Source organism: Anabrus simplex, chromosome 11, assembly GCF_040414725.1.
Source record: "Anabrus simplex isolate iqAnaSimp1 chromosome 11, ASM4041472v1, whole genome shotgun sequence".
NCBI classification, from domain to species: Eukaryota; Metazoa; Arthropoda; class Insecta; order Orthoptera; family Tettigoniidae; genus Anabrus; species Anabrus simplex.
This window is the reverse complement of record NC_090275.1, coordinates 87,583,043-87,596,567: the sequence shown is the minus strand read 5'-3', so window position 1 is coordinate 87,596,567 and position 13,525 is coordinate 87,583,043. Positions and strand designations below refer to the sequence as shown.

Sequence of the window (13,525 nt, the reverse complement as noted above, 5' to 3'; positions counted from 1 at the left end):
TATAACATTAATCACAAAGAAAGAATGGAAGGGGTCCGACACTTCGAAAAATGAAGGTATCGGCCGAAGGAAGACAAGGGCCACGAAGGGCATGAAATTGAAAGACTCCCTAGGCATCCATACGTAATACCATCGGGGTCAGAAAAGAACAAGTGTTGACCAAGGGATGCCGGATATGATAGATGAAAGTGAGGAGCCTGGCAAAGTAAGTGGAAGCAATGCCAGGACTCAGCTGAGGGCCCCGTGGTCGCTCCAGAGTTCAGAGCCCCTGGGCCCCTTTTAGTCGCCTCTTACGACAGGCAGGGGATACCGTGGGTGTTATTCTACCGCCCCCACCCACAGGGGGGATTTGCAGGAATTAGATTTGTTTGTAACTCAGGGGTTTTATTGTACCAATACCTTCCGATTCATGCTGTGGATATCTGTTATCAAGCAGTCTACACCAAATTGTAGCTCGTCCATGTAGGTTAAAGACATCATTGTTTAGAGTCAATAGAGTTGTTTTACTCATGTTCTTCAATGGGGAAAATCCTGTTATATATTTCGTGTCTGAACTCTTCATTGCTAAGTTTACCACCATGGTTGGAAGTGCTACTATATCATATGTCAACATATGATATAAGAGTTTCCAGTAAGGAAGGCTTAACATCACCGGGGCTGTTCATTGGGCAGGCATAATCATTTCGGGTGTACTTCATTTTCATTTTCTTCATTTTCATCGAGTGCTGAACATTAGAAATTGTCCACCACTGAGAAACTAAGACAACACGTTATGTTTCGTAGTTCTTATGAGAGTGAATAAATCGAGGAATTTCGCACCTTAAATTATTTTTAAACATTCAAAATGATGTTATAAATATCATTTTAACAGTTTTATAATGTATTTCCATCTATCCAGCGAAGGGTAATCTAAGAGAAAACGTTATTTGACTAAGTTACATTTCGAAATAATCAGATTGTTGTTCTCTTTTGCTGTGGGGCTGTCCATCTATTCTAGCAGAATATGCGTGATTCTAGTTGATCGTATGTGATGAGTACTTGCTCGCGAAGTGTTTTCATAGGTGCAACAGTGATTTTCCTTATGATGTTACATTTATCATGTTAAATTACCTACCACCGTTTGCAAAATATGTACGCGATCTTTTCTTAATTTCTGGCGGATTGAACCAGATATTGTGTAGCTCTTTCAGTGATATCAACACAAGTAATTTAATGTGAGTGGCTCAGGCGGTTGAAGCTCTGGCCTTCTGACCCCAACTTGGCGGGTTTGATCCCGGCTCAGTCCGGTAGTATTTGAAGGTGCTCAAATACGTCAGCCTCGTGTCGGTAAATTTACTGGCAGGTAAAAGAACTTCCTTGGGACGAAATTCCGACATCTAGGAAAATCGTGAGTTGGTTTATCGTCGAAATGAAATTATTGCGTTCTACCCTAACCTTCATCAGTCGGCAGCTACTGGGCCCACGACGTCCACCATCTTGGTTTTGATATTACGGTCTGATATATTGTAGTCGGTCTTAGTAGTAGGCTATTCAAGACCGACTCCAATCCTTAGACCAAGACCGACTACAATATATCAGACCGTAATATCAAAACCAAGATGGTGGACGTCGTGGGCGCAGTAGCTGCTTACTGATGAAGGTTAGGGTAGCACGCAATAACTTCATTTCGACGATAAACCAACTCACGATTTTCGGAGATGTCGGAATTTAGTGCCGCAGGAGTTGTTTTACCTGCCAGTAAATTTACCGACACGAGGCTGACGTATTTGAGCACCTTCAAATACTACCGAACTGAGCCGGAATCAAACCCGCCAAGTTGGGGTCAGAAGGCCAGAGCTTCAACCGTCTGAGCCACTCAGCCCAGCGTCACATTAAATTATTGTGTTGATACCACTGAAAGAGCTACACAATATCTGGTTCAATCAGCCAGAAATTACGAAAAGATCACGTACATATTTTGCAAACGGTGGTAGGTAATTTAACATGATAAATGTAACATCATAGGGAAAATCACTGTTGCACCGATGAAAACGCTTTGCGAACAAGTACTCATCACATATAAACAACTAGAATCAGACATATTCTGCTAGAATAGATGGACAACCCCACAGCAAAAGAGAACAATAAGCTGATTATTTCGAAATTTCACTTAGTCAAATAACGTTTTCTCTTAGATCACACTTCGCTGAATAGATGGAAATACACGATAAAACTGTTAAAATAATATTTATAACATCATTTGGAATGTTTAAAAATAATTTAAGGTTCGAAATTCCTCAATTTATTCACTCTCATAAGAACTATGAAACATAACGTGTTGCCTTAGTTTCGAAGTGGTGTACAATTTCTAATGTTCAGCACTCGATGAAAATGAAGTACACCCGAAATGATTATGCCAGCCCAATGAACAGCCTCGGTGATGTTAAGCCTTCCTTACTGGAAACTCTTAAATCATATGTTGACATATGATATAGTAGCACTTCAAACCATGATGGTAAACTTAGAAATGAAGCGTTCAGACACTAAAGATATATTAGGATTTTCCCCATTGAAGAACATGAGTAAAACAACTCTATTGACTCTAAACAATGATGTCTTTAACCAACATGGACGAGCTACAATTTGGTGTAGACTGCTTGATAACAGCATGAATCGGAAGGTATTGGTACAATAAAACCCCTGAGTTAGAAACAAAGCTAATCCCTGCAAGTCCCCCCTGTGGGTGGGGGTGGTAGAATAACACCCACGGTATCCCCTGCCTGTTGTAAGAGGCGACTAAAAGGGGACCCAGGGGCTCTGAACTTTGGAGCGTGGGTTGGCGATCACGGGTCCCTCAGCTGAGTCCTGGCATTGCTTCCACTTGTGCTAGGCTCCTCACTTTCATCTATCCTATCCGACCTCCCTTGGTCAACACGTGTTCCTTTCAGACCGCAACGGTATTATGTATGGATTCCTAGGGAGTCTTTAATTTTCATGCCTTTCGTGGCCCTTGTCTTCCTTTGGCCGATATCTTCATTCTTCGAAGTGTCGGACCCCTTCCATTTTTCTCTATGATTAGTGTTATATAGAGGATGGTTGCCTAGTTGTACTTCCTCTTAAAACAATAATCACCACCACCACCACCACCACCTTAGCGAACTTAAGAATGGATGTATGAGAGGTATTGCCATAGTTCGATTTAAATCCGGTTCACAACATGATCAAAACATACATATTCTCACATGACTGCGTATAATTACAGATCTTAGCGACCACTGACCCATATAAATACACTCGCACACTTATATTCTACATAGAAACTAATACCTATCGTCAACTTACATGAAATTACTCCGACTGAATAAGAAAATAAAAACGAATAGGCTCACCATTATCGGTTGGAAAGAGATCTTCCCTAACCACAAATTTTGGTTACACACATAGCCTACGATAGTTTGGTCTTTGACTTCCAAATTTTCCCGGTGAATATTCCTTATCCATTTCTGCTGTAGAGATCTATCTTCAGGGAATTTAAAAGCTTCAGCAACGGTATAATTAGATCTACAACCGCGAACGCAGCAGGAACGACCCATTTTGTGCTATGTTACAGCACGGCAATATAAACACTATTATACATTAAAAATACCATCACATAAACTTCTAACAAAACACCATACTGATAAACCGTTATAGATTACTATTTTACCAAACATATACTTTATACTTCAATAACTCGATCAAAATAACACTCTTTAACAGAATGTAAACACAGATATGAACCAACCACATGTCTCAAAAGCTCGCCCACGAAGTCGCCATTTTCCTCCCAATCGATAGTAACATTAAGGTCTGATATATTGTAGTCGGTCTTGCTTAGACCGTAATATTAAAAAAAACATGGCGGCCGAAGTAGCTGGATTGCTGGTATTGGCTAATATGAACATATCACGTACATATTATAAAAACAGCGGTAAATTAAGATAATAAATATAACATCATAGGGAAAAATCACTTTTACACGTATGAAAACACTTCGCTAACAAGAATCACATATATTCTACTAGAAAAGAGACCAACAAGCCGATTATTTAGAAATTGAAATTCGTCAAATAACGCTTTTTCTTAGATTTCACTTCGCCGGATAGATGAAAATACATGATAAAACTGTTGAAATGATACTTCTAACATCATTTTGAATGTTTCAACATAAATTATTTCTTTCTTAATCTGTTTACCCTCCAGGGTTGGCTTTTCCCTCGGACTCAGCGAGGGATCCCACCTCTACCGCCTCAAGGGCAGTGTCCTGGAGCTACAGACTCTGGATCGGGAGATACAAATGGGAGGATGACCAGTACCTCGCCCAGGAGGCCTCACCTGCTATGCTGAACAGGGGGCTTGCGGGGGGATGGGAAGATTGGAAGGGATAGGCAAGGAAGAGGAAAGGAAGCGGCCGTGGCCTTAAGTTAGGTACCATCCCGGCATTTGCCTGGAGGAGAAGTGGGAAACCACGGAAAACCACCTCCAGGATGGCTGAGGTGGGAATCGAACCCACCTCTACTCAGTTGACCTCCCGAGGCTGAGTGGACCCCGTTCCAGCCCTCGTACCACTTTTCAAATTTCGTGGCAGAGCCGGGAATCGAACCCGGGCCTCCGGGGGTGGCAGCTAATCACACTAACCACTACACCATAGAGGCGGACTTCAAAATAAATTAAGGTACAAAATTCCTCGATTTATTCGCTCTCATGAGAACTGTGAAACACAATTTGTTGCCTTAGTTTTGAAGTGGTGGACAATTTCGTACATTCAGCACCCAACGAATAGGAAGTACACCAGAAATAATAATGTTATTGGCTTTGCGTCCCACCAACTACGCTTGTTACGGTTTTCGGAGACCTCGAAGTGCCGAAACTTAGTACTGCAGTAGTTCTTTTACATGCCACTAAATCTAACAACACGAGGCTGACGTATTTGAGCACCTTCCAAATACCACTGGACTGAGCCAGGATCGAATCTGCCAACTTGGGGTCAGAAGGCCAGCGCCTTAACCGTCCGAGTCACTCAGCCCAAGTACACCCGAAATGATTATGTAAACCCAAGGAACAGCCCTGGTAATGTTAACATAATGTTGACATATGGCATAACAGCACTTCATTCAATGTTAGTAAACTTAGTAATGAAACGTTCAGACAATAAATATATAATAGGTTTTTACCCATTAAAGAACATGAGTGCAAAAACTCTATTGACTAAACATTGATATTTAACCACACGCTCGAACTTCAGTTCGGCGCAGTCTGCTTGATAACAGATAACCACAGCATGAATCGGAAGGTGTTGGTAGAGTAAAACCCTACGTTACAAACCCAGCTAATCCCTTTAAGTCACTATTTCTTCTGTGTAACAGTATACAGATTGTTCCAACTGTCACACTTATAAGTTTTGATATACCGGTACTCCAAGATCCAGCCAAACATTTCCGCAGGCAAAGCACAGATTATTATAAAATAAACTTGCATCTAAATTACTCGACACTTTGAAACACACATACACTGACGGAATAACACAATATCAATTATATTCTATCTAAATTAATATTTTTCAAGGAACACGAATAGTTTGGAAGTAGAGAAATGGCTTCCATAACCTCAGACTTATTCTCAAAATGATGTATGCTTGCTACAGTTTTGTCATGGACTTCAAAGTAATCACAATGTATATTCCTAATCCATTTCTAAATGTTCTGTTCCCTAGGAAACTTAAGAATAGTTGTATGAGAGTCATAGCCATAGTTAGACTAAAACCTGGTCCACCTAGTGCACTAATGTTTTAATGGGTAAAAACACGATCAAAACAAGCACATTCTCACATGACTGCGTATAATTACAGATCGTATGTGCCCACTGTCTCATATAAATACACTCGCATACTTATATTCTACAAAGAAACTAACATTTATCGTCAACTTTCATAAAATTACACAGACTACATACGATAACAACAAACCAAAACAAACCCAGATTTCCAAAAATTCCGGCTACTCGATTCGCCATCTTTGAACGATCGAGAGTAGCATTAAGGTCTGAGGATTGAAGTCGGGCTATTTGAGTATCGTATTGAATCCGCCAGGCAACATCGACGTATACGAACGTTGCAAAATTGTAGTAAAATCGATATCACCTCTTAGAATTTAAAAATGCCAAATGCAGTAGAAGCCCAGGAGATAACTTGCAGTTTTGAAAGTATGTGTGATATTCCTAATGTAATTGGTGCAACAGATGGTACGCACATTCCAATTTTACCCCCAACAGAAGGTTATCGTGATTTTGTTAATCGTAAGCAGTGGCGTACACTGAGGGCAAACAAGGTCATCGGTGAAGCCAAAAACCCAACAGAATGATGGAAGTCTAAAGCCCATTATAATGTAAGCATCTGACACATTGTTCCACTTACAAAACTTGAAAGCAGTGAGGAAAAACGTCGCACGTATTTGTGAGAAGAAGGCTTCGGAGGCTGATATTGCAGCCCATACTCTCGTCCCTCTCCCCTCGACTCGCCCAACGCGGCTTGCCGCTCTTCGCCCGATAGGGGCGGTGACCGTGGAAATAGGTGTGTTAGGCTTCGGTCCGTCAGATCACCACTGGTATCAACCACGCGTTACTCATCGTATAGTCTATGCTTCCTTATATCATACTTCTGTCTTAATCATACAGATAACTTCCGTTTACTTCTACACCCTTGTAGGAAGACGCTGCAGGGCTGCTGTTATAGGAGTAATATAGTTTCTTTTTTATAAGTAGATCTGCTAAAATGGATTGCAGTTTTCCAGGTTCTCTTTTGTTGGTTGGAATCAACCCGTGATTGTGGGTCGGACACTAACACTGATCTCCCGAGGAAGCTAATAAACCAGTGAACGATTGGTACGACCGCTGTCAAAGTCAGCATTTGCATTTAATAATAATAATAATAATAATAATAATAATAATAATAATAATAATAATAATAATAATAATAATAATGGTGCATGGCATCTGTATAGTCTTGGTGGTGTCCTAATAACGATAAAATGAATGGTGAATACGTCATTATACGTCATTAACATCCAGCCCCAAAGCCAGGGGAATTAACAGTATGAGGGGGGTTGATTCTGAAAATTGATAAGGGGCCATCGGACCAAAGACAAGCATTCTATCCATTTAGCAACAAAACCGGACATTAATTTGCTAAACCTTAGGCTACCATCTCCACTGATCAGGGGTTGAGCATTGGCAGTAGCAGAGGCCAGGGCAGCAGCTTGTGATGCAGCCTTCACAACACAACAGACTTCCCCGTTGGCTATTGGCTGCAGCTCAAAACGCTGAAGGCTTGACGTTCACTAAACCAACCATCGAAAAGGGGTAACCTAAGTCTTAGTGGTAGCCCACGTCTTGATCCCAGCATATGCTACTGATCGTAAGGGCTGGACGTCTTATAATATGATTGCAGTTGCTGATCATTTATACATGTAAATATATTTACTGGCTTATTATGTTTGTTATTTTGACAGAACTTTGATTATGATGATGAAGATAATTTCGTCAGAACAAACATGGAGTGTGTGCGCAGTCGTTTTCAATACGATCTCAGTACGATCCGCGTTTACATGGAACTCAATTCGACCCCAGATTTTACCGTTTCGACTTTGAGACTCAGTCCGAACTGAGTCCCCGTTTACATGGCGCTTTCAATACGGGAAGTGCACTCATATCGATCTGAATCCTGCATGTAAACGTACTAACTATTGATCTTGGTATAATATGACTAATCTCACGTAGATAGCTACATTAGCAACTGACTGTTTACACCAACGACCTATATAATACTACATAGACTGGCTGGACGGGCCCATATAGCGTTGCTAGCTGAGGGAAGGTGCAACACGTCAAACATGTTTTCTTAAGGCACTCGACAGCTGCTGGTTGTCAACAAGCAAAGATGACTACCTCGTGTTTTGCGTATAATTGCACGAATTGCGCGAATACAACAAGAAATATATAATTTTATAAGTGAGTACTTGTTCCTTATTCCGATTAAAATTAACTTCTATGGTAAATATGTAAATTAATGCAGCGTGCACCCATGTCCTAACCGTAACTCGTCGCAAACATTTTTCCAGGTTTGCTTTACGAGATAAAGAATTACCAACGAGGTGGGTTGTTAATATGATAAAAATATGATAACATAAACTCGTGTCCGCGTCCTGAGGTAGTGCAACTATTTTTACACACTCCGTCCAATGGAGGAGAGCTGCATGTACCGTTTTAACCACATATAGTGTGCCCCACCAGCTAAGTAAACCGGTACAAACCTAGCTGATTGGCAGTAAAACTACACCACACAGGACAAAAGTTCCAGTGCCAGAGAAGCAAACAGGAAGCGTCACATACACTACTCACCCAGAACACAAATAAAGAACATAGAAACAAGTAAACGTACCTCCAGGTGGTAGAAAACAACAAAACGGGTGGATCAAGCTACCAACTGACAGTGTGCCAAATAATTGTAGAGCAGAAAACAAGACAAATCCTTCTTTTAAAAATAAATATAATTCATGAAACTCAAAGATAAATTAACAGTTTAAATAACAGGACATCCTCGCAGTTAGTTTTACCAAAACAAAATATGTACCAGAACTAAATAAAATCAGTTTGACATAGAATAAGAATAAAGAGGTCTTTAAAATTAAATTAGATCAAATAACGTAACCTGACTTCACCAAACCACAGGAAAACTCCAATTACATTCAAAGAAACACCAAAGATAAATTAAGGGAATATAATTTAAAACCGCCGGTCGGTAAGAAATTAATTAAAGTAAATAAAATGGTACCTTCAAGTTGAACAGAAAACCTTAAATAAACGATATTAAATCAGAAACCACCAGTCGGCAAGAAATGATTTAAAAGGAAGAAAGTTACAATCATATCTTCACTTCACCTTCGCAACAAACTCACAGTCCTTTTTCTAAACAGAGGAAATAATTCATGATTTAGGAAAATTACACTTTGTAAGAAATAGAAAATACCAACTTTCATTACTACTCAGATATACTTTGAGAGATGGATACACTCTTCCGATTCACATCAGTTATAGGGTAACCAAAATACAGTGGGAGGTCCAGCACAGGATATTCAAGTGCTTCTAGTTACATTTTCAAAGCATTTAAAGGCAGGAAACTAGTCAGGTTAAGGGATCGAATAAGGTCAGAAATACATCTGCAGAGCGAATGAAACAGCTACGAGAGCGTTACAGATTTGAGTCTGCAGTAAAAATAAACGACAATACACGATTGACGTTTCGCGTAAATAATTCTAACGACTACACAGAAGCTATCACTATTTTTTTTAATTTCTGCTAAGTGAATCAAGTCTCTGAATCAGGTTTTATCTTTGTGTTAAGGAAGAAACCTTGGATACATACCTTTATCATCAAACACTTGGCACTTAGCTTGCTTGTTAAGGACTCCCAGACGAAAGAAACTCATGGTGGTTAATTCTGAAAGAAGCAGGTTTCCTCCACCCACAATGGCCCACTCACAGACGCCATTACGGATGTCCTCGTAAGCCTGGTTCAAGGCATACGCAGTTGAAGAGCATGCACTGTCAACCATGATACTAGGTCCTAGGAAGATAAAAAGTGATATCAATGGCGACACATTTTCAGGAGCATGTTAACACGTGAACACTTAGTTTTAGTTAAACTGAATGATGATACACTGACTGACAGAGCAAATGCAACACCAAGAAGGAGTGGTTCGGAAGGGATGAAAGTTGGGGAAAAACAGAGACGGCACGGACGAATAATTGATGTTTATTTCAAACCGATATGCAGGTTACACAATGCGCACGGCATCGACTCAGTAGGATGTAGGACCACCGCGAGCGGCGATGCACGCAGAAACACGTCGAGGTACAGAGTCAATAAGAGTGCGGATGGTGTCCTGAGGGATGGTTCTCCATTCTCTGTCAACCATTTGCCACAGTTGGTCGTTCGTACGAGGCTGGGGCAGAGTTTGCAAACGGTGTCCAATGAGATCCCACACGTGTTCGATTGGTGAGAGATCCGGAGAGTACGCTGGCCACGGAAGCATCTGTACACCTCGTAGAGCCTGTTGGGAGATGCGAGCAGTGTGTGGGCGGGCATTATCCTGCTGAAACAGAGCATTGGGCAGCCCCTGAAGGTACGGGAGTGCCACCGGCCGCAGCACATGCTGCACGTAGCGGTGGGCATTTAACGTGCCTTGAATACGCACTAGAGGTGACGTGGAATCATACGCAATAGCGCCCCAAACCATGATGTCGCGTTGTCTAGCGGTAGGGCGCACCACAGTTACTGCCGGATTTGACCTTTCTCCACGCCGACGCCACACTCGTCTGCGGTGACTATCACTGACAGAACAGAAGCGTGACTCATCGGAGAACACGACGTTCCGCCATTCCTTCATCCAAGTCGCTCTAGCCCGGCACCATGCCAGGCGTGCACGTCTATGCTGTGGAGTCAATGGTAGTCTTCTGAGCGGACGCCGGGAGTGCAGGCCTCCTTCAACCAATCGACGGGAAATTGTTCTGGTCGATATTGGAACAGCCAGGGTGTCTTGCACATGCTGAAGAATGGCGGTTGACGTGGCGTGCGGGGCTGCCATCGCTTGGCGGCGGATGCGCCGATCCTCGCGTGCTGACGTCATTCGGGCTGCGCCTGGACCCCTCGCACGTGCCACATGTCCCTGCGCCAACCATCTTCGCCACAGGCGCTGCACCGTGGACACATTCCTATGGGTATCGGCTGCGATTTGACGAAGCGACCAACCTGCCCTTCTCAGCCCGATCACCATACCCCTCGTAAAGTCGTCTGTCTGCTGGAAATGCCTCCGTTGACGGCGGCCTGGCATTCTTAGCTATACACGTGTCCTGTGGCACACGACAACACGTTCTACGATGACTGTCGGCTGAGAAATCACGGTACGAAGTGGGCCATACGCCAACGCCGTGTCCCATTTATCGTTCGCTACGTGCGCAGCACAGCGGCGCAATTCACATCATGAGCATACCTCAGTGACGTCAGTCTACCCTGCAATTGGCATAAAGTTCTGACTACTCCTTCTTGGTGTTGCATTTGCTCTGTCAGTCAGTGTACATTCAGTTCATTGTTCAAATGTCTTTCTTTTCGACACTTAAGTAACACTATCAACTTTTATCGAATCTACAGTTTGTGATGGAACATATCACATCCTCGCACTTGATATGTTACAACGTATTATTATTATTATTATTATTATTATTATTATTATTATTATTATTATTATTATTATTATTATTATTATTATTATTATTATTATTATTATTATTATTTTACCGGAGGTACACGTTCTGCGTCCGTTTGAACTGCGCACCTTTTCTAGAATTCCATCTGTGTTATGAATATGAAACTGTGTATCTGCAGGAGTTTAGACCTTTAATCCTTAGACGTCCCTAATATCGACCTATGTGCCCCCTCTGGCGAGAGGACGGTCAATTAATATTCAAGGGGAATTTCTATTCGATATTTTTGTAAACCTGAATTGTTTGTAGATTGTTTATCTTATGTGCTAAGGTTACCAGCAATTCTACAACTTCCTTAAGTTATTAACCAATCAGAAATATACCAGGTGGCTCATGAACGCCGTACTTTCTACTTATAAATGCCCCGCATGCACAAGTGATGAATGGGATATCTAACAACTGATTTTCACAGGGGTACCACTGCCAGCGGGCAGGTTACGTCAGAATATGAAGAGATAAGAACCGCACTGTCGCTTGCAGCATGTTACTCAGCGTTACCCGTCTAATGCACCCCTTGCATTAGTAAACCTCGTTTTCCACCGCATAGTTCTCGGCAGGTGTACGGTACAACCGCACTATATTTGCTGTCTGCATATCGGCAATGGCTAGTGTCTTCAGCAGCGACGAAAACACAGACATTATTTTAATCTGGACGACCTGGTCGAATTCAGACAAAGCTCCAAACAGACGTCTGCCTTCTACACACGTATTTCGCCGAACGGTATTAGCTTTTGTTTCATACAAGCAACTCTTTTATCGAGTGGAATATCTAGACGTATATAAATGAATAAGTTATAAAATTTCCCTTTCTACATCTTTGGCGAGTTTACAAACAGTAGCGGTGATTAGGGGGTGGAGCGAGGAGGGACAGTCGCCTCCCCCCACTTTGTGGAGTAAACATTAAATTTTGATTCCACTTTAGTCACCTGGATCTAGGAATTACTTTAAAAAAGCTATTTGTACAAGCCTTGTTGTCTTATCTGCTAATTCTTTGCGTTATTGAATTTAATTATTGACATAATTATTGGAGGAAATACGCACAAAATGCCGTTCGTCGCGACTAACCGATTTGTATAGCGCGACGGCAAGTAGTAGAGACTTTGCATGTGTTGTGAGGAAGGGTAGTAGGGGCACATATTTTTTTGCTAAGGTCGTGGACACTGAGTTATAATTCACCCGCTTTCCGCGCGCATTCGTCAGTCTGGCAGTCCCTTTATTGTCCGTTATTTTCTTAGTGTGTATTCAAATACTCAATTATTTTAATTGCATAATCATGCCGATATTTTATTTAACACTACCGGGCAAGTTGGCCGTGGGGTTATGGGAACGCAGCTGTGAGCTTGCACCCGGGAGATAGTGGTTTCGAATCCCAGTGTCGGCAGCCATCATCTCCTCATCCTCGTCCAACCCAGCACCATACCCAATGCAACGATACATACGGTCTTTTACAGGGTCGTATAAACAAATCAATCCTTGGAAGCTATCAAGTATGCAACCTTACCACATCTCCGGCAACTGGCTGTTAAAAAAATTGTTATATAGTATTCAAACCTCCTACCTCAAGCACTATCCACATATCTCCCCGCCCGCTTCCCATGTGAGCTACTGCGACACGACCTACGGCGCCCACTTCCCAGCCTATACAGTACCGTGTTCCTGGTCTGTGCGTCCACCTCCTGTATTAAAGTATTATCTGCGCACTTTTAGCGATCGATTTGTGTACGAGTTTGAGGAGTAAGGAGGGAGCTCTCCCGGTTCCGGTAGTACTGCCAACTGAATGGAAATGAAATCTGAATTGAATCGATAATATGATCGATCGATATGAATTTTCTAAACCTTTGTTATCTTAAGCCAACAACTGTGTCACACACACATTATATAACATTATACAACATTTCTCGATGCGAATCTTAATCCTAAAGTGAATTCTATAGTTTGGCTTTGCTGTGTAAATAACAACAGTACTAGTACGTAAAGTGTACGCCAGATGTCGCAGAGCGATGCATAAGCGATTCACAGTTTGTGTTTCAAAGGTTGCCAGTACGAATCTCGAAGATTGCCGAGGTCGACCGATTCAGCACTAGGGTGTAAATCTATCGCTAAAAGGTGCGCAGATAATACGTGTTCTGCATATCTATTCGTTTTACGGGTCCATTGGAGGTACCCATAATTAACTAATAGTGGCGCTTACG

At 41.9% G+C, this 13,525-nt stretch overlaps 1 protein-coding gene across 1 annotated transcript in view; it reads right to left on the bottom strand.

Moving 5' to 3' along the window:
• LOC136883498 (fatty acid synthase) overlaps window positions 1–13,525 on the bottom strand; it is a 703,772-nt gene that overhangs the window by 586,177 nt on the left and 104,070 nt on the right. Inside the window, exon 5 of the mRNA XM_067155848.2 lies at window positions 9,436–9,636. Coding sequence (XP_067011949.2) covers window positions 9,436–9,636 — 201 coding nt within the window. The remainder of the gene's footprint in view (window positions 1–9,435; window positions 9,637–13,525) is intronic.